Below are 25,225 nucleotides of genomic sequence, written 5' to 3'. Positions count from 1 at the left end.
TCACTTACTATGTTCTAACACTAGTATGCATATATTTAGGGATTGGTTCAGACACATGGTTCTACATTCAGTTTTTAAATGTTTCCTATCATTAATGACACGTTACTGATAAACTATCAGCAAGTCCACAACACTTTGAAACTGCAGCAGTGGTAAAACTAAAATCATCACACTATCAGTGACATGCGTCTACAAAACAAGTACACATTGTAAAAAAAAATATTCTATTTGTACGGTACATATAAACAGAGCCAAACCACTGGTCATCAACCCTATATGGAGCCCTGGACTTTAGCCTCATGCTCACTGATAATCACTGATGACATAAGTCCACACGTCACACAGCCGTCACTCCCTGCAAGTACTTAGAACAGATGGCCTTGGCTGAACCATCGATATTTGACTGCCAGGTTTTTAATCGATAGAGTCTGGCCTGCTTTTTGTTATGCATTTGGTTATGTATTTGCTAGCCTCAAAGCAGACAATAAAAATGAATGTCCATTAAATAGACTGGCTCGCAGTTGGCATTTCATTTCTGTAAGGACCTCGCTTTGTGCACGGGGGACTTGTCATGCTGAATTAAGAAAGGGCCTTTCCCAAACTGTTGCCACAAAGTTGGAAGCACAGAATCGCATAGAATGTTGCTGTGGCATTAAAATTTCCCTTCACTGTAACTAAAGGGACTAACCCAAACCATCATCCTCCACCAAACTTTACAGTTGGCAAAAAAACTGGGGGGGGGGGGGGACAAAAACACAATTTCAAAATGTGGTGGAACATGTCCCCCCGTCCCCAGTGAAAGTTGCGCCCCTGCCAACATGTAATGGTTTCTGAGAAGCTGAATTATATGGTTCTGCACTACACATGAGGTAAGCCTGTCCCTGCTCATACCTAAGTGTTGCTGCATGTGGTCAAACCTCCGCTCCCAGTCCATCTTCAGTTGCACCTCCTGGCCCACCTTTAGGACTGAACCCACAAAGTGCAAAGCCTCAGCCCCCTGCCATGTCACCTGCAGCACCGGCACATCCCCAATCAGCCCGCGGTCATCTGGCTGGAGATGGAAGATACTAGGTGTTAGCCTGTGTCCGACCACTTCCAGCCCACCTCAACAATGGTCCCATCCTTATCTCACCCGAAAGAGAGGGGTAGTTCAGTGACTTCAAAGATGATAGAGTTGATGCATTCTGGCCTTCCTGTATTTACCTGACCACCTCCCTCAGAACACAATATGGTGTGTTGAAGCTCGACATTGACATTTCTTTCTTCCCACTGATTTCTTCTTTCTGTTCACCAGGTGAGCAAGGGTGACAAATTGAGGTGACAAACTGCAGAGAGAAAGACAATTTGCCAACATCAAAATTATGATGACGGTCAGTTGAAAACACCTCATTTATGCCAAGGACTCTCGCCTTTGTAAACATTTAGCAGTGGTAGCCACAGAACCGACAATATGTTCAGATTCTTCAGCTGCCAGTAGTAGCTACAATGTAGGATATTAATTTGACCACTCTGTGGCAGGATAACCTTACTGCAATGAAGGAAATGTCAAACGTGTAGTGTATTTGAGGTCTAAAAAGGTTTCTGAAGCTTGTAATTTCCACTTAAAAATTTCGGACTTGATTTTCCTTATGAAAAATGTGTAAAAACTTACAAAAATGTCCATTAATTATAGTTCACATATCTTTCAATCAGAACATTTCTTGTTGCTGCTCGATTACTTTCCTGCTGTAGCAAACGGTCTCAAATTAATATCCTACATCTGTTTCATACATCAATAAGACAGATATGAATGAACCAGCGCCCTCTTGTGGCTGTTCGGCAACAAAACATTACCAGGACTAGGCTTGAAGCAGAAAAACAGAGCAAATGCACACATCTAACTGCGATTAGGCTACTGCATGCATAACGTTGTCAATGAAAAATCAGACATATTCTTAATTTCAATGTGCAGTCACTACTCACAAAAAGTCATTGGATGAGCATGTGCGTTGTGACGTTAAACACAACTAGACCCATGTCTGTTCGGTCTGGCTGGCTTGATTTATTGTGCGGCTAACGTGCTTTTTGATTGACATTTCTTCATGGCATTGGAAGACTAGACATTGTGTAAGAAATGTCACACTCTGCCTGTCAACAACTAGCTAGCTAACTAAAGTAGGCTACACACAAAAAGAGGACAAGTTACTGTAAGAACGTTAGCTAGCTAGCTAGCTCATGCTAACTGTAGTCTAATGTTGGCTTGTTACTTTTCAGCTAGCACCTTTTCAGCGAGCAAACTCCTGTTTGTGCCAAGTCTTAAAAAAGCACAAGGCAAACAAACATTATGTTACTCTCTCTCAAACGTCTTACATGTAAAAGTCCTTTTGACACTAAAATGCCATATTTAAAGCTGCAATATGTAACTTTTTGGGCGACCCGACTATATTGACATAGAAGTTTCAGTTATAGATCTGCCATTCTCATTGAAAGCAAGTCTAAGAAGTGGTAGATCTGTGCTATGTGCACTATTTCTATTCTTCCTGCGCTTAAGTAGAATTTCAGCATTTTTACTTTCGGTTTTGTACACAAGCTTCAAACAGCTGAAAATACAATATTTTTTGTTATGGAAAATATATTTCACCGCAGTTTAGACGGTACAATGATTCTCTACACTATACTTGCTTGTTTTGTCACATAAACTGAAATTAGGCGAACTATTAGAAATTTAGCAACATGGAAATGGCGGAGCGATTTCTGCGTATTGCACCTTTTAAAGAAATATAATGTCATAAATCCAAGGTACACTCAGTAGCTCTATTTTAGATCCCTGAAATAGGGATGGGTTTACTAAATTAACTGGTCTATGCAGTAGCTCAATAGCCAGAACTGTCTGCGTTCTTTCGGCAGCAAAGAAACAAAAGCAACAGTAGCTAGTATTTCCGATATCAGGTTCTGCCTTCTAAATAAAAGCCTCTGAAAAGACTTTTCAAGCGAAAATGGGTTATACCAGGAATATGATATTTTACTTTTGAAGATAGCCGACACCTACAGGTTAAACTAAAATAAAGCATACTACCTAAACATTTGGGTCCTTTCTAATGTTTTCTGCAAGTGGTTCAATTGCCATTGCAAACAGGAGTGGGGAGAGAGGACATCCCTATCTTGTGTCCTGTTCTAAAGTAATTTAATTCAATAGTGTAATATATGTGTATATTTTTGCTTTAATATATTTTCTAATATTTTTATTAGATGCATTATTTCAGCTGGAAAGTTTTGAATAGAAAAGGCCATTTAAGACAGTCAAACGTATTTTCGGCAAAACAACAGCCATTCAATCTATATCTTGTTTTTTAGCCTTATTGTATTCAACTGAATCACGTTCTTGTATTCGTTTGTAAGTGTATATTTGTAATACACCCTGTTTGATTGATATGTGTCAAGTCTGGTAAAACTTTTGCCATTTTGTTGCTTAGGAGCTTTGTTATTTTATTGTCACAATTTATTAAACGTATGGGTCTGTAATACGTAGGGGACTCTACAGCTTTTCCTTGTTTTAATATAACTGAAATAGCTGTTTGATACATGGACCTAGGAACCACTGAATTGAGTGACATGTGTGTTGTCATTTGTGTAAATAGGTGTGCTACTTTTCCCCAAAATATGAAATAGAATTCTATAAGAAAGCTGTCCAGACCTGGTGCCTTTCTAATATTTAGTATTAGGGCCTGATATTTCTTTTGGGGCGATCTCTGTTTTTAGTGATACTTTTCTGTCTGCTGATAATTTATTTATTTATTTATTTTACTAGGCAAGTCAGTTAATAAGAACAAATTCTTATTTTCAATGACGGCCTAGGAACAGTGGGTTCCTAACATGAATCACATTGTTCCTAATGAACACATCTGTACCCTTATCTTTTAAGATTATAACTGGTTTGGCATGTTTTGTGAGCGCTGTGAGATGTTTACCAGATTTATTTGCCATTAGAATGTAACAGGTATTGGTATACATGAATACAAAACTAAACTTATTTGCAGATGATCTCCTGATACACTTGACCAATTTTGAAAACCCCAATGCCCCCCGCTCACTAAAGTATATTTTCAGAATACTCTACAATCTCAGGATGTAAAATTAACGTTGAAAAAGAACAACTCATGATCTACAGCAATCCTTCAAAGTGGACCACAAAAAAATACCAAATACTTAGGATGCTTGATAAGTGACAACAAACAAATATATAAAGATAACTTTAGCCCATTACTCAACACTATGAAAGCCAGACCTAATTAAATGGAACAATCGCACCATAAATTTGACAGGTAGAGTAGACCTCTTCAGAATGGCATGGCTCCGTAGGTTGTTATGCTTATTCTCAGTCATATCAACTACTCCACCAAATAAATAATTTAAAAAAGTTTACTCAGTCATAAGACTTTATATGGGCAACTGAAACTCACAGAATAAAATAGGAACGTTTTTAGATCTTCCTAAGTCTGAGGGTGGTTTTAACCTTCCAGACTTGGAGTTGTATCAACTCTCCACCCAGGGCTTTTAATTTCTACATGTAGTTAAATACACTGAAGAGGAACAACGGGTACATATTGAAGATGCATGCGCATGTTCATCCCCAATCTTTTCACATGTCTATTTTCAAAGGATAAAGCTACGAACATTTACAAATTCACAGTTGAGAGCACTATATGGAAGAATATGTAACTTATTCTACAAAAACTCTGCAGGCGTCGGAGATGTGTGTGTGAGCATGTGGGCCTGGGCACGGGTAATGTAGTTGATTTTTGTGGGATGTCGTTTGTCTTTTGTATTGTATTGTATTGTTTACAAAAATAAAATATTGAAAACCAGAGATTAAGCAGCTTTCAGTTTCTGTCTTTCTTCTGGCAAGCTTTTCATCTCCCTTCCCCATCAATCAATCACATGTATTTATAAAGCCCTTTTCTTTCTTTTTTACATCAGCAGATGTCACAAAGTGCTATACAGAAACCCAGTCTAAAACCCCAAACAGCAAGCAATGCAGATGAGTTCACAGAAGGTGGGATGGTCCTGGAGTGAAAACTGAAAATGCCCCTTCTTTCCAGAGAGTTCCATTACAGCCTATAGGGAAAGGGGGGAGAGATATGTAGCCCGAGCAGCTGATAACAACTGATCTAAAAATAGTGCAGGGCCTAACAGATGGGCTGCTAACTATTCTGAGTAGGCTACTTGTTCTATCAGTCAACCACAAATGAACTATAAATGTCCAAGAGCATATTATCTCCCTAGAATCAACAAGATGGCTATGCTACCGAAAAACCTTCCCAGGCCAGAGGACTGGTATGTACTGTATTGCTGTGAAGCTTTTTTCTCATTTGACAGATTACATCTACAAATGCAATATAACAAAATGTTCATTATGTTTTCTCTGCTTCTAACAATAGTCAAGGAGCACAGGCTCTATGGTATGACCGGAAAAAATACGTCATCATTAATTTCATGGTGCAAAACCCCAAGGATGTTGAGGTTGATATTCAGGATACCTTTATAGTTTTAAGGTGAGTTTGATTCATTTGTAACCCTGAAGTGTGAATGATCTAGAACATTTTTAGTCTAAATAAATAGTGTCCAAATAGTGTGTGCGAGAGAGAGAGAGAGAGAGAGAGAGAGAGAGAGAGAGAGAGAGAGAGAGAGAGAGAGAGAGAGAGAGAGAGAGAGAGAGAGAGAGAGCACTTGTGTATCTGAGGTTGGGGGGGAGGGGGGAGGGTTGGGCAACTATTCTAATGTGCATTGATTTATTAAGCAGGCCTGTATTACCACTCTATAATGACTGCTCTGACGCATAGGATATGTTGTTATTGCCAAATGTTTCATTATAACCTACGTTTTATAACGTTGTTTGTCTCTGGATTTGTGTCCATGACAGTTGTAAAGATGTCGATGACAACAGCGTCTACAATCACATTTATTTCTACGACAAAGTCATCAAATTTGTAAGTATTCACATTTCTCCGTCATATCAAAGTTAATTTGATTCTCACAGTTAACAAAGATAACAGCTGTAAAGATGTATAAATATGCAGCATGCTTCAATGTTCAGCACGGTAATGTATTAAAAAAATGGATCCACATTACAGAGCATAATGGATACTGCAGTACATCCTGCTAAAAGTAAGCTTTGTATATTTATCTAACAGGACTCCCAAGTGAAGGTCCATGACCGCAGCATCCACATCTTGATTAGGAAGGCTAAAGAAAATGTAGCATGGCCTCGTCTTCAGAAAGATGCCGATCTCAAGGTACTGGAACATTTCATCTTCCACTTAGAGGAAGTGAAGAGCAGTGTAAGGGTAGACTAATGCTTCATGTGTTAAAGGTAGACTCAGCAATATGACGTCATCAAGAACAGTGGGGCGACGAAGGCAATTTGTGCCCTCCCCTTGGGCCATGCTCACACTGGAAAGAGCCAATAGACTTGGTTGATTCGAAGGTTGTTACTGTTGACTACTGAAAGCAGAAAGTCACCATGCTACACTGTGGTAGTCATATTGCAGGGTCTACCTTCTCACTGACAATATGCGCATCAACATGCTCTCTCTCCCAACATTATTCTGTCCCTTGTAGCCAAATTGGATGGCTGTAGACTTTGATAACTGGAGAGACTGGGAGAATGAAGAGGACGAGGGAATGGCGGAGTACGAGCAATATTTTGACGTACGTGTAACTGCCAAATGGGCTTATCCTACGTCTATGTTTGAAGGTCACATCAGTGTGGCTTTAATGAATGGTTTTCCATTTTTAGATGATTCAGGATATGGGGAACAAGAAAGAAGGGCCACCTGCGATGGATGATCTGGATGATCTGGTTAGTACAGCAAGAATCCACCTCCAATTCGCATTTCACAACCATCATTAGAGACATATTACCCCTGACTTGTCAGCATGTAAAGCAAGTGAGGAAGTTTATCGAATGAGTTGTTTTCTCTCTCCACAGAGTGATTGAATACTTTTCTGAAGAGAGCTTTCCTCTGCATTGGAAAGCTTGATGTGCATTGAAAATCGCTGATGAAGACTCATCAAGATCATGCCATGTTGATGGATTATTGTATTTGTTGATGATTGCGGTGAATGCCATGTGGATTAATATATTGAATTGCTAGGTATTTTTCCTGGTACTGTTGTCTGTGTAATTTGCAGTACTATCGATTGAATGTTATTTATTAAATCAACTGAAGTCTTGTTTCTACTTTTCTGATATGTAACCTCTTAAATATACTGAATAAAAATATAAACGCAACATGTAAAATGTTGGGACCATGTTTCATAAGCTGAAATAAAAGATCCCAGAAATGTTCCATAAACACAAAAAGCGAATTTCTCTCAAATGTTGTTCACAAATTTGTTTAAATCCCTGTTAGTGAGCATTTCTCCTTTACCAAGATAATCCAGCCACCTCACAGGTGTGGCATATCAAGAAGCTGATTAAACAGCATGATCATTACACAGGTGCACCTTGTGCTGGGGACAATTAAAGGCAACTCTAAAATGTGCAGTTGTGTCACACAACACAATACCATAGATTTCTCAAGTTTTGAGGGAGCTTGCAATTGACATGCTGACTGCAGGAATATCCACCAGAGCTGTTTCCAGAGAATTTCATGTTAATTTCTCAACCATAAGCCACCTCCAATGTCATTTTAGAGAATTTGGCAGTACATTCAACCGGCCTCACAACTGCAGACCATGTGTAACCACGCCAGCTCACACATGTAAGATGGTCTGTGACAACCCATCCGGACAGCTGATGAAACTGGGTCAACACAACAGAAGAATTTCGGCACCAACTGTCAGAAACCGTCTCAGAGAAGCTCATCTGCATGCTCGTCGTCCTCACCAGGGTCTTGACCTGACTGCTGTTCTGCGTCGTAATCGACTTCAGTGTGCAAATGTTCACCATTTGATGGCCACTGGCACGCTAAAGAAGTGTGCTCTTCACAGATGAATCCTGGTTTCAACTGTGCCGGGTAGATGGCAGACAGTGTGTATGACGTCGTGTGGGTGAGCGGTTTGCTGATGTCAACGTTGTGAACAGAGTGCCCCATGGTGGCGGTGGGGTTATGGTATGAACACAATTGCATTTTATCGATGGCAATTTGAATGCACAGAGATACTGTGATGAGATCCTGAGGCCCATTGTCGTGCCATTCTTCCACGGCCATCACCTCATGTTTCAGCATGATATTGCATGGCCCAATGTTGCAAGGAACTGTACACAATTCCTGGAAGCTCAAAATGACCCAATTCTTCCATGGCCTACATACTCACCAGACCTGTCACCCATTGAGCATGTTTGGGATACTCTTTTTTTCGCTTTGCATCCTCGTATTGAGGTTCAAATCATACAGATATCTACACATTTACAGTAAAAACAGAAACTCAGTCACATTTTCAGACCCAGATGTCAGTGTAATTGCAAGAAAATATAGGACCGTTAAGTAGCAGGGTGATGTAAATGGTTTAAATGATCTACTTGAATGATCTACTTGAAAATGTTTAGAAAGTACAAGTGCAATTAGAACACCATTCTATGGTTGGTTTGATCATGTGACGATGTATCCCGGAACAATGTAGTGTCTTGCCAATACCAGTAGGTGGCACCCTTACGGTGTGAATGCTAAAGTGTTTTTGTTTTTTATGGCCCTTTTGATATACAAGCACAACCCATCAAGGGCTTATAACACCACCATGGCTTATTGGTATTAGCCAGACATTGTTGTATTGTTCATAAGTAAGTAACAATACATGGGCAACCAGCTGTTTTGCACTTCAAAGCAGTCTGAAAACTCTTAAAAAGGAATTATTTTTTATAATTCATCCTGTTGCCCAAAATGATTCTTTAACTTACTATTCATAATATCATTGTTTCCTTATGTACTAGGGTGCAATACTACATTATATAGCCTTGGTTTTATGTAGATCTCCTGTGCTGATCCGGTGTGGTAAGGCCTACAGGTATCAACATTACCCTCATTACTTATTAAAGCCTTGCTTCCACGTAATGCACCTTTCAGGAAAACACCATTCGCTATATTGGTGTCAGGTCCAAATGCCTGGATTATTAACTGCCCTATGCCCTACTCTGAGCAGTGCCTAGTACAGTTATGTCACTGCTATAGAACTTTTGAGTCTGATGACATCCCTGATCCTGTTTTGCAGCCCCCTTTAGTTCACCTCTCAACGTGGGGTTGTTTTTGTAGACTTTGGGCATTATGAGATTTCCAATGATGTAATGAGCTAGTTTGAATAAGGCTTTGATCCACGTTAGATGTGGTTCAACAAGCTGTAGACGTTATGCCGTACCTCCACTCTACCTCTGACAAGGCAGGCTTCAATTGATTACCGCGACAGAACATTCCCGTATTTGCCATGTTATTCAGCTCGCACGTAAACAAACGTTTCATATGCAATTTAATAGACATTTATACAGGACTGTAACCGTTTGGTAATGTTAAACAATCAATGATGGACTTGTAGCACCCACCGTTAGACATCTGCATTGAAGACAACTGTTTGTCATCCAATTGAACGATGGTTTCTCTCCATCTCTCCCTCATTCTGGCCTCCTTCCCTCTGTCTTTGTCATAAAACACACTACCCACTGGGCACAGACGTCCATTCAATGTTGATTCAACACAATTTAATTGAAATGACGTGGAAATAACGTTGATTCAACCAGTGTGTGCCCAGTGGGTAGTCTGGTTTTGAGAAGTTGACACTACCTGAACTGAAAGGCACTAGGACCCAGGAAACTCCATCACTTCTCCACTCCTTCCCTCTCTCTGGAGAGCTGCATATGCTGATGTTGCCTCCCCTTTCTGTCTGTCCCTGTTTTCAGATTATAGAGAAGTTGGCTGTGGACCTATGCCTCCTCTCTCCTCCTCCGATATGGCTGCCAGGAGACCGGTTAGCCCCAGCATCGTGTGTGGACACCAGTCAGAAGAGAGTGGCCCCCACCTCCTATCTTTAAGTCCCCCATCTCTCTTGGCCAGCTACTGCTGTCACTAAGGAACTAGGCTACTCTCTGCATAGTAGGAGTTTTGCACCTCTCCTTCACAGGATGACACAGGAGCTCTACCTTTTGAATTTGAGTCTTCTCTGACTCACGCTCATACTCTCCTGTCGCCTCCCTATTTCTCTCTCCATCTCTCGGGGGGTTGTTCATGTCGCACAGGGACCTTGCTTACAGGTCTGACACTTTCTCGTTGTTGCTTTAGAGTCATTTTGTATCATCACTCCCCCTGTCTGAGAGGATGAAGGAGCAGGAACATTGGAGAAGATGATTCTTTGGGCTGGCCTGCTCCCCTGGGGTTTAAGGAAATTGTCAATGGTCGCCACTCAATGCCACATCGAGCCTCAACTCAACGGGAGAAGTAGTGGAAGAATACGTTTGGTTCACCACAACATTTGAGTTCCAGTGCTGTCTTAGCCCTTGGAAGTAGCTGTGGAGTACCTGGGTCTGTGCATCTGGGACAGATAATCATGGGCAATGCCGCTGGGAGCATGGATGTGCCACCGGGGAAGGAGGTGAAGACGGTGTCGGCCCCCCCAGGCTCAGGGGCCCCCCAGAAACAGGCGGCAGGCCCCAAACTCCCCATGCCTGCCGAGGAGGAGTTAGAGGAGCGTTTCAATGCAGTGCTGGTGAGTCTGATTGCTGATGACACACACACACACACACACAGGGCCCAGAATAAGTAGCCTGTGATGGCACACATACAATTTGACACAATACAAAGAAACAAAGAACACTAATCATTTTGAAAACGTGCACATCCTCAGGACAGGCTTATCAAAGAGCAGGGTACATAATGTGACTGTGGAAGGACAAATAAGTCCTTTATTATCTGGTTTACAGTAGTATTGAGTTCATTGTATGGTCATTTGGGGATGGATAAAGGGGAAGTTCTGATCCATATTTGCAGTGGGTAAGGTATAATAAAAGTTAAACATTAAACAAATATAACCCCACCTGGACTGTGATCCTGTGACACAAGGTAAAAAAAAAATGTTCAAGTTTGTAGATCAAAGATATTCATGATTCCCCTAATCCCAATGACTTGTACAATTTCACTTGTATAACATCAGTTGTTTGATCTACGGTGGTGTTAAAATGTTAGGCAAGCCACATTTTAATAGACGGCATTCACTGTAGTAACAGAAAACCCATCCATTCACTTCCTAACACAAATATTTCCTTGTACTCGATGACAAATCCTCAACAGAACCGATCGCAAGTTGGGAATTCCTCGACTCCATAACTTAATGTTCCTGTGACTCCCTTTACTGGGACCATTTGTCCTCGGTCTGCGAAAACCTATTATAGGCCAAACAACTCGTGGTCATGTTGACAGCCAAAAACCATTTGAGAAACAGTGGCTCAGCTACATTTGATGTTGCTCAGGGGTATCAGTGCCATGGTATACTATTAAATGCATTCTTGTTTTTAGTCTCGCACATCCCTCTTTATCTCCTTGGTCCATACCTATTTGTTTTGCCCTGTAGAGTTGCATCATAGATATAAAAACAAATAGATGGTGAAAGAGAAGAGAGCTACCTGACCATGTGTCCTTCAAGAAGCTTTCTATGTCACTTTAAAACACTTATAGGCTAACTTTACTTTTTCCATAGAAATTACATTAGTGAGATGTGCACAAACAAACTACTGTGCTGTGTCAATGTGCAATTGCAGCTGCCAGATGACACTTATATGCATACTATGATGTTAATTCATGTCAGTCTCATGGCTCATTTTACTCAGTCAAAAGCAATGTGTACTCCTGTAATTGAAAGCAATCTAGAATGTGGACTTGATTGCTGTCACACCCTGGTCGAGGTATTTTGTGTTTGTCTTCATTTATTTGGTCAGGCCAGGGTGTGGCATGGGTTTTTGTATGTGGTGTGTTTGTATCGGGATTGTAGCTTAGTGGGGTGTTCTAGTTAAGTCTATGGCTGTCTGAAGTGGTTCTCAATCAGAGCCAGGTGTTTATCGTTGTCTCTGATTGGGAACCATATTTAGGCAGCCATATTCTTTGAGTGTTTCATGGGTGATTGTCCTTAGTGTCCTGATGTCCTTGTTCTGTGTTTATTTACACCAATATAGGCTGTTTCGGTTTTCGTTACGTTCTTTGTTTTATAGTGTTTGTAATTGATTCGGGTTTTACGTTTGTTGGATCGCAATCTACACGCCGCATTTTGGTCAGACTCTTCATCACACCTAGAAAACCGTAACAGAATCACCCACCACAACAGGACCAAGTGGCGTGTCAACAGGCAGGAGCAGCAGGAGAAGCAACAGCGGCAGCAGGAGCAACAAAATGAGGAATGGACATGGGACGATGTTTTGGATGGCAAGGGTTGCTATACATGGGAGGAGATACTGGCTGGAAGAGATCGCCTCCCATGGGAACAGGTGGAGGCACTGAGGAGAGCAGAGGCAGCCGGAGAGAGGAGCCGGCGTTATGAGGGAACACGGTTGGCAAGGAAGCCCGGGAGTCAGCCCCAAACATTTCTTGGGGGGGGGGCTCACAGGGAGTATGGCGACGCTAGGTAGGAGACCTACGCCAACTTCCTGTGGTTACCGGGGGGATAGAGAGACCGGGCAGGCACCGTGTTATGCTGTGGTGAGCACGGTGTCTCCAATGCGGGTGCACAGCCCGGTGCGGTATATTCCAGCTCCGCGTATCGGCCGGGCTAGATTGAGCATCGAGCCAAATACCATGAAGCCGGCTCTACGCATCTGGTCCCCAGTGCGTCTCCTTGGGCCGGCTTACATGGTACAAGCCTTGCGCACAGTGTCCCCGGTTCGCCTGCATAGCCCAGTGCGGGCTATTCCACCTCGCCGCACTGGCAGAGCGACCGGGAGTATTCAACCAGGTAAGGTTGGGCAGAAATTTTTGGGGCTGACTCCCGAGCTTCCATCCGCGTCGCCGTGCTGCCTCCTCATACCAGTGCCTCTCAGCTTTCTCCGCCTCCAGTTCTTCTTTGGGGCGGCGATATTCTCCAGGCTGAGCCCAGGGTCCTTCTCCGTCCAATTCTTCCTCCCATGTCCATTCCTTCTCTTGCTGCACCTTGGGGCGGCTACACTCCCCTGGTTTAGCCCAGGGTCCTCTCCCGTCGAGGATTTCCTCCCAAGTCCAGAAATTCTTATCACGCTGCTCCTGCTGCTGCCTTTGCTGTGCTACACACAGGAAGTCAGGAAACAGGTACAGAAGGTGGAGTTTAATAAAGAACAGATACTCAAACATGAGTGTACAGAACCTGAGAGAAAAACAGTAACACCTAGTGACTGAAAACTGAGGGCTAAATAAAGGGGGAGTAATCAAAGAGGGAATGACAACCAGGTATGCGAAATGATGGGGAACAGGTGTGCGTGATAAAGAAGCCCGGACCACTGTTTAGTAGGTTGGTGACTAAGAGCACCGGAAGGAGGGAGCAGGAGTTTGATACGATAGGTTACCTCATTGACCCTGTGGAGGACCTTGAAGAGCCCCACAAACCGGGGGCTCAGCTTCCGGCAGGACAGGCGGAGCGGGAGGTCCCTGGTGGGGAGCCATATGCGATCACCAGGATGGAACACCTGGGCCTCACTGCGGTGGCAGTCCGCCAGATCCTTCGGAGGGTGGACGACACACTGGAGCCTCACGTGGATGGTGTGCCACACCTCCACTGCGCACTGGAACCACTCATCCACTGCAGGGGCCTCGGTCTGGCTTGGAGTCCATGGAGCCAAGGCCGGTTGATATCCCAGGACGCACTGGAAGGGAGTCAGCCTGGTGGAGTGTCGAAGTGAGTCATATTCCACCCAGGGAAGAACAAGGCCCACTCACCTTTCCGGTCCTGGCAGTGACTTCTTAGGAACCTCCCCAGCTCCTGGTTGGTCCGATGCTGGTACCCGAAGGTGAGGCTGACCGTGACCCCTAGCTTTTCCATAAAGGTTTTCCAGATCCTCGGAAGGCCATAGTCCCGGAAGACCTGCTGGTATAGTGCCTCGGCGACCTGGAGAGCTGCGGGGAGACCAGAGAGGAATAAACCAGCATGATTTAGAAAATCTGTCCACAACCACCAGAATGGTGGTGAAACTGTCAGAGGGGAGATCGGTAACAAAGTCAATGGACAGATGAGACCAGGGATGCTGAGGCACGGGAAGGGGAAGGAGCTTCCCTGCTGGAGCGTGCCGGGGGACTTTGTTTAAGCACACACAGAACAGTTGATGTAACGAATAACATCCTGCGCCAAGGTGGGCCACCAATAATTCTCAGAGAGATTGAATGGTACGGGTGATCCCAGGATGTCCAGTGACAACAGCTGTGTGTGCACAGGTCAACAGCCGCTCCCTTATCCCTGCGGTAACGTAGATGCGTTCAGGAGGACAGGTAGTGGGTAACAGGTTCCCAGGTTCGTGGAAGATCACATGACTGTACCTCTGCTCTCGTGGATCCCAAGATAGCACTGTCTGGTACGTCCTGAAGCCCTCCTTGACCACAATAGGGACTGAGCCCCAGCTGTTTCAGTCATCACAATGAGTGCGTCCAAGGAGAGGTTGTCATCTCGACAAGCCAGTTCCGTCTGGACCTCCTCGCGCAGTCGTCTTCTGAATAGTGTACGGAGTGCCGGCTCATTCCATTCACTGGATGCTGCTACAGTCCGGAAGGTGAGCGCGTACTCGGCAGCGGTCTGGTCATCCTGCCGTAATTGGAATTTACATTTACATTTAAGTCATTTAGCAGACGCTCTTATCCAGAGCGACTTACAAATTGGTGAATTCACCTTCTGACATCAGTGGAACAGCCACTTTACAATAGTGCATCTAAATCATTTAAGGGGGGGGGGGGTGAGAAGGATTGCTTTAGGTAGGTATTCCTTGAAGAGGTGGGGTTTCAGGTGTCTCCGGAAGGTGGTGATTGACTCCGCTGTCCTGGCGTCGTGAGGGAGTTTGTTCCACCATTGGGGGGCCAGAGCAGCGAACAGTTTTGACTGGGCTGAGCGGGAACTGTACTTCCTCAGTGGTAGGGAGGCGAGCAGGCCAGAGGTGGATGAACGCAGTGCCCTTGTTTGGGTGTAGGGCCTGATCAGAGCCTGGAGGTACTGCGGTGCCGTTCCCCTCACTGCTCCGTAGGCAAGCACCATGGTCTTGTAGCGGATGCGAGCTTCAACTGGAAGCCAGTGGAGAGAGCGGAGGAGCGGGGTGACGTGAGAGAACTTGGGAAGGTTGAACACCAGACGGGCTGCGGCGTTCTGGATGAGTTGTAGGAGACTATCACAGTGCAGGTGCATTTATACGGAGACTTGATTACACACAGGTGGATTGCATTTATCATCATTAGTCATTTAGGTCAACATTTGATCATTCAAAGATCCTCACTGAACTTCTGGAGAGAGTTTGCTGCACTGAAAGTAAAGGGGCTGAATAATTTTGCACGCCCAATTTTTCCGTTTTTGATTTGTTAAAAAAGTTAGAAATATCCAATAAATGTCGTTCCACTTCATGATTGTGTCCCACTTGTTGTTGATTCTTCACAAAAAAATACAGTTTTATATCTTTATGTTTGAAGCCTGAAATGTGGCAAAAGGTCGCAAAGTTCAAGGGGGCCGAATACTTTCGCAAGGCACTGTACATGTAGATATGGTTAAAGTAGCGCAAAAGAGGGTTACGCAGTAGCGTAAAAGAGGGGTTGGCGGGACACAATGCAGATAGCCCGGTTAGCCAATGTGCAGGAGAACTGGTTGGTCGTATGTACATGAATCTATAGTTAAAGTGACTATGCATATATGATAAACAGAGTAGCAGCAGCATAAGACGGTTTGGGGGGGGCACACAATGCAAATAGTCAGGGTAGCCATTTGATTACCTGTTCAGGAGTCTTATGGCTTGGGAATAATAACTGTTGAGAACCCCTTTTTGTCCTAAACTTGGCACTCCGGGACCACTTGCCATGCGGTAGTAGAGAGAACAGTCTATAACTGGGGTGGCTGGGGTCTTTGACAATTTTTAGGGCCTTCCTCCGACACCGCCTTGTGTAGAGGTCCTAGATGGCAGGCAGCTTAGCCCCAGTGATGTGCTGGGCCGTACGCACTACCCTCTGTAGTGCCTTGCAGTCAGAGGCCGAGCAATTGCCATATCAGGCAGTGACGCAACCAGTCAGGATGCTCTCGATGTTGCAGCTGTAGAACCTTTTGAGGATTTCAGGACCCATGCCAAATCTTTTTAGTTTCCTGAGGGGGAAATAGGGTTTGTCGTGACCTCAATAGGCGCTATAAACCCCCTCTCTGCCCTCCAGTGGATGATCGAAAATGGCTCTGATCAGAGCCATGAACCCCTCATTCACATACAGCTCCTCCTCTCCCAGATGGCCATAGCCCACTCCAATCCTGCCCAGTCAGCAGAGAAATAAGCGTGGCAACCTTGGACCTCTCAGTGGTGGGAGCACCCATCTGGTGCACAAAAGCGGGACCACTGGATTAGGAAACCACAGCATTTCAGATGGGGTTGCATCATATTTATCCAGGAGGGACAGACAGGCAACACTGACATGGGTGGACTGCTGAGTAGACTGGTGGCAGTGTATCCTCCACTAGATCAAGGCAACGCCTCTTGGGCATGTTCGAGACGTTGAAGACTGCGAAGAACCTCTTCCATTGCCTTTCCCAGTTGCGTCAGCTGGTCGTTGTATTGACGAAGTAGCTACCCCTGTTCATCAACCATCTGGGGCCCGATTACCTGCTGCTTCCATTTGTTGAGGCTGAATTCTGTAACGTACACACTGGGAGTCAGAAAGCAAGTGGTGAGCTTAATAAGAAACAGACCATAGCCCACTCTACCAACCACAAATATGCATGCATGCATGCATGCACACATATATACATACATATATATGTGCATGCATGCATGCATGCATACATATATACGCATGCATGCATACATACATACATACATACATACATACATACATACATACATACATACATACATACATACATACATACATACATACACACACATACACACACACACACACACACACACACACACACCACACACCACTTTTTTACATACGTTGGTTTACTGTTAATACATACATACATACATACATACCCATTCCCCTTTTTTTCACTGCGTTGGTTTACTGTTAATGGAACTAGCTTACATGTAAGTAACCTAGTGGTTAGAGCGTTGGACTTGAATCCCTGAGCTGACAAGGTAAAAATCTGTTGTTCTGCCCCTGAACAAGGCAGTTAACCCATTGTTCCTAGGCCATTGAAAATAAGAATTTGTTCTTAACTGACTTTCCTTGTTAAATAAAGGTATATATAAAAATATATATATATTTAGATTGTCTTTATTGATCTGATATTTTGTTTACTAGGCCTTCTAGTTGATACCTCTATTTTGTTCTGTTTGCATTCACTTGTTCGCATTTGAGGTTTTGTCGGTATTCTAAGACAAATTGCTATTCAGTATTTTTGTCTGCATGCATGAATAACTAGGCTAATACTTTCAGCATTTAGTTTGCATTATTTTGGTGTTGACATCTGTGTGTACGGCTGCATTCACATAGGGTAATTAATCTATTAAACAGCCTATCATTATTGTAGCCTATATTCATTACCAAAACTGACTTGCTTTAGTGTAAGGCGCTGTCCATTGTGCTGATACAGTGGAGATGGGCTACAGACTTTGCACCAACCGGACGGTCACTTCAAAAGTACTGAGTGATCTCGGAGTCTCAGCATTTGAACTATAAGGGGGTATAGTGTGATATCAGTAGAATTCAATATAATTCCAAAACAAGAAACCGCCAAAATTGGGCCCCCTCTCCGATTTCAACTGCCTCCTTAGTCACTTTATCCTTGTGTCAGGTCTGATTAGTTGGGAATAGCAGCCAAGTATGCTCGCTATCTTATTTGTGCTTATTAGATACAAGTGTCAAGTGTCAAGGCCAACAGTTTCCACATGACTTATACAATAGCTAGCTTCCTTTGTATGTAGCTTGCCTCTTATCTGACTGGTAGTTAGCTACTAGCACTGTTGATGCGCAACCCAAGTGCTTTGGTCAGGTTTTAGAACTCTCAGATTTGGCTGAAAATATGTTAGCATTGTCAGAAATGCTACAAAAAGGTAGCACATAGTTGGTTCTTAATGGACGGAAATGTGAGAGTGATAAATTCTACTTTTTATAAAAACTGTTGCACCTACAAACGCATTCAGTCTAAATGGATACAAGTCTAATGGTCACCTTATGGACGCTGTTGCCTCGTTTTAATCCGACGACTGGAATTTGACCTAGGTTTGGGCAAAAAATTGTCTGAAGACCCTAATGCCAACGACCCTGTCAAAAATCCGGTATGTTGGTTCTCAGTAATGGACGGACCATGACGAGAGACAGGGAGTGTGTTGTGTAACTCCATTCAACTTTATTTGCACATTTTCATAGACATTTGTGTCATATTAGCTTAGATATGATGGTAGGGAAATCTGAATATAACATTGAGCTTCAACCAATGCCACCACATCAGGATGAGATGCCAAGTGACTCACCATGTGGGAGACATGCCTACACTGCTTACTATCTGAATGAAAATATAACTTTTTTCTTTCTTTAGTTATTTTTTGGGGTTTGTTGTAACAACATTCACAATATTGCTGAGCCTACTTCTATCCAATCCTCTTCGAACTCCACAAGTGTATTAGGCTTTGGAGAGAGGTACAGTGGGGAGAACAAGTATTTGATACACTGCCGATTTTGCAGGTTTACTACTTACAAAGCATGTAGAGGTCTGTAATTTGTATCATAGGTACACTATATCATAGGGACACAACACAAAACAAAAATCCAGACAATCACATTGTATGATTTTTAAGTAATTAATTTGCATTTTATTGCATGACATAAGTATTTGATCACATACCAACCAGTAAGAATTCCGGCTCTCACTGACCTGTTAGTTTTTCTTTAAGACTCCCTCCTGTTCTCCACTCATTACCTGTATTAACTGCACCTGTTTGAACTCGTTACCTGTATAAAAGACACCTGTCCACACACTCAATCAAACAGACTCCAACCTCTCCACAATGGCCAAGACCAGAGAGTTGTGTAAGGACATCAGGGTTAAATTGTAGACCTGCACAAGGCTGGGATGGGCTACAGGACAATAGGCAAGCAGCTTGGTGAGAAGGCAACAACTGTTGGCTCAATTATTAGAAAATTGAAGTTCAAGATGACGGTCAATCACTCTCGGTTTGGGGCTCCATGCAAGATCTCACCTCGTGGGGCATCAATGATCATGAGGAAGGTGAGGGATCAGCCCAGAACAACATGGCAGGACCTGGTCAATGACCTGAAGAGAGCTGGGACCACAGTCCCAAAGAAAACCAATAGTAACACGCTACGCCGTCATGGATTAAAATCCTGCAGCGCACGCAAGGTCCCCCTGCTCAAGCCAGCGCATGTCCAGGCCCGTCTGAAGTTTGCCAATGACCATCTGGATGATCCAGAGGAGCAATGGGAGAAGGTCATGTGGTCTGATGAGACAAAAATAGAGCTTTTTGGTCTAATCTCCACTCGCCGTGTTTGGAGGAAGAAGAAGGATGAGTACAACCCCAACAACACCATCCCAACCGTGAAGCATGGAGGTGGAAACATCATTCTTTAGGGATGCTTTTCTGCAAAGGGGACAGGATGACTGCACCGTATTGAGGGGAGGATGGATGGGGCCATGTATTGCGAGATCTTGGCTAACAACCTCCTTCCCTCAGAAAGAGCATTGAAGATGGGTCGTGGCTGGGTCTTCCAGCATGACAACGACCCAAAACACACAGCCAGGGAAGCTAAGGAGTGGCTCCGTAAGAAGCATCTCAAGGTCCTGGAGTGGCCGAGCCAGTCTCCAGGCCTGAACCCAATAGAAAATCTTTGGAGGGAACTGAAAGTCCGTATTGCCCAGCGACAGCCCCGAAACCTGAAGGATCTGGAGAAGGTCTGTATGGAGGAGTGGACCAAAATCCCTGCTGCAGTGTGTGCAAACCTGTTCAATAACTACAGGAAACGTATGATCTCTGTAATTGCAAACCAAGGTTTCTGTACCAAATATTAAGTTCTGCTTTTCTGATGTATCAAATACTTATGTCATGCAATATGCTAATTAATGACTCATCATCATACAATGTGATTTTCTGGATTTTTGTTTTAGATTCCCTCTCTCACAGTTGACGTGTACCTATGATAAACATTACAGTCCTCTACATGCTTTGTAAGTAGGAAAACCTGCAAAATCGGCAGTGTATCAAATACTTGTTCTCCCCACTGTAGATACCTTGATAGAAGCTCAGAACTATGTACGTGGAGCTAGACTATACTCTTAACTACAGATGTAGGATCTTACTTTGAGCCAGTTTGCTACAGCATGAAATAATCCTGAAGCAACAGGAAATGTGAATTATTATGTGGATTATAATTAATGAACATTTTTGTAGGGATTGATACATTTTTCCGAAGAGAAAATCATGTCTGAAATTTCATAGTGGAAATTACAAACTTCAGAAGCCTTTTTAACCTCAAATACACAACATGTTTCCATTGCAGGAAAGTTCTCCTTAAAACAGGGCGATCAAAGGAAAATCATATGCAGTGGTGTAAAGTACTTAAAATAAGGAATTTAAAATTATTTATACTTCTACTTTAACTTTTGACACCTAAGTATATTTTAGCAATTTACATTTACCTTTGATACTTAAGTATATTTAGAACCAAATACTTTTGGACTTTTACTCCGTAGTATTTTACTAGGTGACTTTTATTTTTACTTCAGTAACTTTCTATTAAGGTATCTACTGTATACATTTACTCAAGTATTACAATTTGGTACTTTTTCCACCACTGATTGTATGTGGTTCTTGCCCATTGGTCTCTGTCAACCTTGTTTGATTTGCTAGGGTAAAGCTATTTGATCGCTCATTTGGATTCATTTGCATGCATGCCTAACACATCTATCTTCTACACTCAGTTCCAATGAAGACTATTTGTAGGCTACACTGAGAACTCATCCATAAACCTAGCTCGTGCACAGACAACTCCCAACCCCACTTTGCTCTGTAATTGAATATGACTCCAATCAAATGAAAGAGTCGACGTTATGGAACACCGTTGTCTAGTCATTAATAAAAGTCCATCATTTACATAAGTTGCTACATAGGCAGTTGAATAAATGCATTGTATTGCTCCATAACTCATACCTTAGATATAAACAGATTTCTACCAAAGTTTGAATCATGTGGTGAGTATAGTCAATGTTATCGCTCCATTCATTATTGAATTGCTACTGTATATGATTTTCGGACAGTGTACTCTATCCCTACACTTCTTGTCTAATGAATTTGTTTCCATGGTTCAGGAACAGGGAGGAATAGGGGGGCCAGCTACTGTAGGGCAGAAGCAGGACGCGTGCGTGTTCTTGAGAAATCGAACACGGGTCTGGAGTGAGATCTGGAGATCAGACTTGTTGTTGTAATGAATCAACTTGGCAGTGGTCAAGGCTTAAGGGCTTGGGCATACATCCGGTGCCGGCTGTAGTGCTGTCAAATCACGCTGGACCTCCCTGTGTCTCTGTCTTTGTATGTGTCTGTGTTTGTGTGTGTACAGACAATGTAAGTAGTAAGTATAAGGTATGTTTTGCATCTAACATACATGTATCAACATGCCTGCTTGTGTTCGTAAATTCATGTTTGTACATAAGGTGCACATGACCACATTCTGCTGTGGTATGGGACTGTTCCTTTTTTTGCTACATCACTCTATCGTAGGGAGCAGTAAAGATAGATCATCCCTGCCACACACACCCTTACCAAACGCCCCCGGACCCACCCCCATCTTCAATCTAATGCTCAGTGTACATAGCAAATCTCAGATGGGCCAGACGACTGTCTAGCGAGCAGGCTGGTTGGTGTGCAGGGATCCCTCTACAGTGGGCGATCTCTGCTACAGAGAAAGACATTAAAGGGAAATGCCACCGCCGCTCGATTTCACTGCATATGCCCATTAATATGTTATTCATTTATCATACACTACTGTTCAAAAGTTTGGGGTCACTTAGAAATGTCCATGTTGTTGAAAGAAAAACACTTTTTGTCCATTAAAATAACATCATATTGCTCAGAAATACAGTGTAGACATTTTTAATGTTGTAAATGACCATTGTAGCTGGAAATGGCTGATTCTTAATGGAATATCTACAGAGGCCCATTATCAGCAACCATCACTCCTGTGTTCTAATGGCACGTTAGCTAATTCAAGTTTATCATTTTGAAAGGCTAATTGATCATTAGAAAACCTTTTTGCAATTATCTTAGCACAGCTGGAAACTGTTTTTCTGATTAAAGAAGCAATAAAACTGGCCTTGAGACTAGTTGTGTATCTGGAGCATCAGCATTTGTGGGTTCGATTACAGGCTCAAAATGTCCAGAAACAAAGACTTTCTTCTGACACTCGTCAGTCTATTATTGTTCTGAGAAATGAAGGCTATTCCATGTGAGAAATTGCCAAGAAACTGAAGATCTCGTACAAAGCTGTGTACTACTTCCTTCACAGAACAGCGCAAACTGGCTACATTTACCACGATATCCAGAATTCATAACGATTTCAGGATGTAGTACCGCATCAGTTGATGTGGGAAATATCAAAATGTCTGAGGATTTTGAAACTGGTTGCCAGGATCAATGAATGTTAAAGTGATGCTATTCCATACATTTTCCACTTCACTTCCAAGAGGAAGGCATCCAATCAGCCAATCAAGCTGAGGTAACGTGGCTAAGGTTACCTAGCTAACTAGGTAGATAACTACATTTGTTTATCTAAATCAACATCTAGCTAGTTAGCTTTCATAATACGCTGTCTAGACATTCGAAAGCAAATCAATGTAATTAGCCAGCTGCTATGTGATTTGATTTGCAACTTTGCAAGCTAATGTTAGCTTCATTAGGTTTTGTTATCTACAGCCTACCGGACTGTATCTAAACGCTGGCTAGCTAACCAACTACCACATGACTATGTGCTCTATTTAGAGTCCGATCCCATCAACATCTGCAGCGGCATCGGCATCAGGCTCAGCACTAGGAACTCACCTTTGCTAAATATTTCCATAACTCCATGATGCGCAAATAAATATACTGGAGCTAGGCATACATATGGTCTGTGTCTTGTTGTCATAGTTGGTGTGTTTACAAGTACGTTATGCTTCAACTTGTACTGTAGTTTTCGCTGTATTGTGGAGGCTTTAGTTGAAGTCTAAATTGGAGAAAAGGAGCTGTTAGGTATGGGTGGCTGACTGGGTGTCTGTTAGGGATGGGTACTGTGTGTGTGTATGAAGATTAGTATGTATGATCTATTGACATGAGGAGGCTGGGTGGATTTTGTACCTCGTTGAGTGTGTATTAATGGTGACAAAGCAGTCAAATTTGGCCAATCACGGACTACTGTGTGTCCTACAGACTAATCTTGCTGCTGATAACAAGGACCGTGACACCAGCTTTGGTAGTACAGAGCCTGCACTATTTGGATGAAAGCTTTCAGCCGGGAACAAGCTCAAGCTCAACGTCGTCTGATTCTGAAACAAGCCAGGACAGCCAAAAGGTATTTATAAAAGCACAATACCCTCTTGAGAAAACAGAATCACAAACACACTATACTGTCTACAAGTCAAGTGATCCTTGCAGACAGTTCTTTGGCATGGGGAATAAGGGCTGTTTGTATACTTTTCTAGCCTATTCACTCTATTGTTGGCAGTGCTTGTCTACTCAACAGCACAACTGTAGGTGCTCATACACAACAATACACGACTAGAAGTCTACAAGTCAAGCCCTCTCGAACTTTTCACATCTTTGTTAACTGTCCATCTCAATAACCCAAATTGACTCTGAGTGTAACAAAACACATACCGGTACACAGGACCTTTTTGTTTTGTTTAACAGATGATCTGTCTTTATGTCTTTCCAGGAGACTTGCAGTACAAACAAATCTTCTGCAAGAAGTCAAAACAGTGGGTGGTGAAAGTGTACAAGCCTAGAACCCACCTCTTCATTCAGGGAGAGGCTTGTCCACCTGGCTGTGGCGTGAAGAAAGGACCAGACGGTGGGTCTACAAGGAGCCAGAGTCACAGCGCCCTAAACCTAACATTTCTGCCAACATCACCACAGCACCAAAGCCTGCTAAACCAGCTGCCATTATCCAACACAAGAAGAGGTGCACCAGCTGAAGAGCATTCTGGAACCTGCCTGGAACATTCAGTCAGAGTTGTTGTAGAATAATATAGAATACCTAGTATGCTCACAACTGCATTGTGGTATAGATATGGCTAGTTCCAATGGTGTTTTATATAATATGTTTTACAAGTGTACTGACAAGTGACCAAAGTGACCCAGCTGCATCAGAAACCAATAAAGTGTTGACTTCAACCTCTGGATCATTTCATTGTGATATTCATGCCTTTGCATGTTGATAAACTAGCTACAATCCTACTGCTAAAACAATATAGGGAGTTGTATGTATCATTTAAACTTGAATTTGTTGGCAAGTAAACATATTTCAATAAAAACAGTAGATTAGTCTGTCACTATGGCAACTAAATAGACGTGGCTTTTGTTCAAAACAACTTTTATTTGCTCTGGAGACCAAGGTGAGTTTACACAGCAGTATGCAGGAACAGTCATGGCAATGTATGACATATATACACAGTAGAATAAAAAATATACTACTAGCGCCGATGATAAATACTACAGTTTTTTTTAAAGGAAATACTTGCATGTGGTGTGTTTGGGTGGTGCAGTGACGTGTTCGCAGTCACGTTGATATAAGTGGAGGTTGTTATGGGACCCTTCATATCTATTTGTTTTGTTTGTATCCAAGTAGTTTTGTCTGTGAGAGAAAGATACAAATGCTATTAGACATTCATGGACAATCTTGATGATGTATAATATGAGACATTAACAGTCACATGTTAGCTAGCCACAACACACGGGTATAGTTACTCCAAGACTAATATGAGTCATAAAGCCAAAGTCCTTTACTCTTTATCATCATCTAAACATTTCAACAGTTTTGCTCCTGATGACATGGACTGAGGTTAGCTAGGCTAGTTAGCTAAAATGTTAAGACAACAGTACATTTTAGGTATAGCAAACATAGCTAGCTTAACAAAATTGTACTGTACT

The 25,225-nt window shown here is 42.8% G+C and overlaps 2 protein-coding genes across 2 annotated transcripts in view; both read left to right on the top strand.

The window, feature by feature from the left end:
• The first annotated feature begins 5,176 nt into the window (after positions 1 to 5,176).
• LOC135525186 (putative protein PTGES3L) lies at positions 5,177 to 7,253 on the top strand. Its single transcript, XM_064952920.1, has 7 exons — positions 5,177 to 5,313; positions 5,418 to 5,531; positions 5,900 to 5,966; positions 6,171 to 6,272; positions 6,598 to 6,687; positions 6,776 to 6,838; positions 6,968 to 7,253. The coding sequence occupies exons 1-7, from the start codon at positions 5,225 to 5,227 to the stop codon at positions 6,974 to 6,976; spliced, it is 534 nt and encodes a 177-aa protein (XP_064808992.1). The 5' UTR covers positions 5,177 to 5,224; the 3' UTR covers positions 6,977 to 7,253.
• A 2,645-nt stretch (positions 7,254 to 9,898) lies between these two features.
• Positions 9,899 to 25,225, top strand: part of LOC135523908 (formin-like protein 1) — a 69,919-nt gene continuing 54,592 nt past the window's right edge. Inside the window, exon 1 of the mRNA XM_064950925.1 lies at positions 9,899 to 10,671. Within this exon, the coding sequence (XP_064806997.1) occupies positions 10,513 to 10,671 (159 nt within the window). The 5' untranslated portion in view covers positions 9,899 to 10,512. The remainder of the gene's footprint in view (positions 10,672 to 25,225) is intronic.

This window comes from Oncorhynchus masou, chromosome 31, assembly GCF_036934945.1.
Source record: "Oncorhynchus masou masou isolate Uvic2021 chromosome 31, UVic_Omas_1.1, whole genome shotgun sequence".
NCBI lineage: Eukaryota > Metazoa > Chordata > Actinopteri > Salmoniformes > Salmonidae > Oncorhynchus > Oncorhynchus masou.
This window is presented reverse-complemented; position numbering and strand designations above follow the sequence as displayed.

Excerpts from the sequence above, each read along its gene's own strand:
- LOC135525186 (XM_064952920.1), top strand. The coding sequence starts at position 5,225 with ATGAACTATAAATGTCCAAGAGCATATTATCTCCCTAGAATCAACAAG. Across the intron at positions 5,532-5,899 it reads GATACCTTTATAGTTTTAAG|TTGTAAAGATGTCGATGACA; the intron begins GTGAGTTTGATT and ends TGTCCATGACAG. Across the intron at positions 6,688-6,775 it reads AGTACGAGCAATATTTTGAC|ATGATTCAGGATATGGGGAA; the intron begins GTACGTGTAACT and ends TTCCATTTTTAG.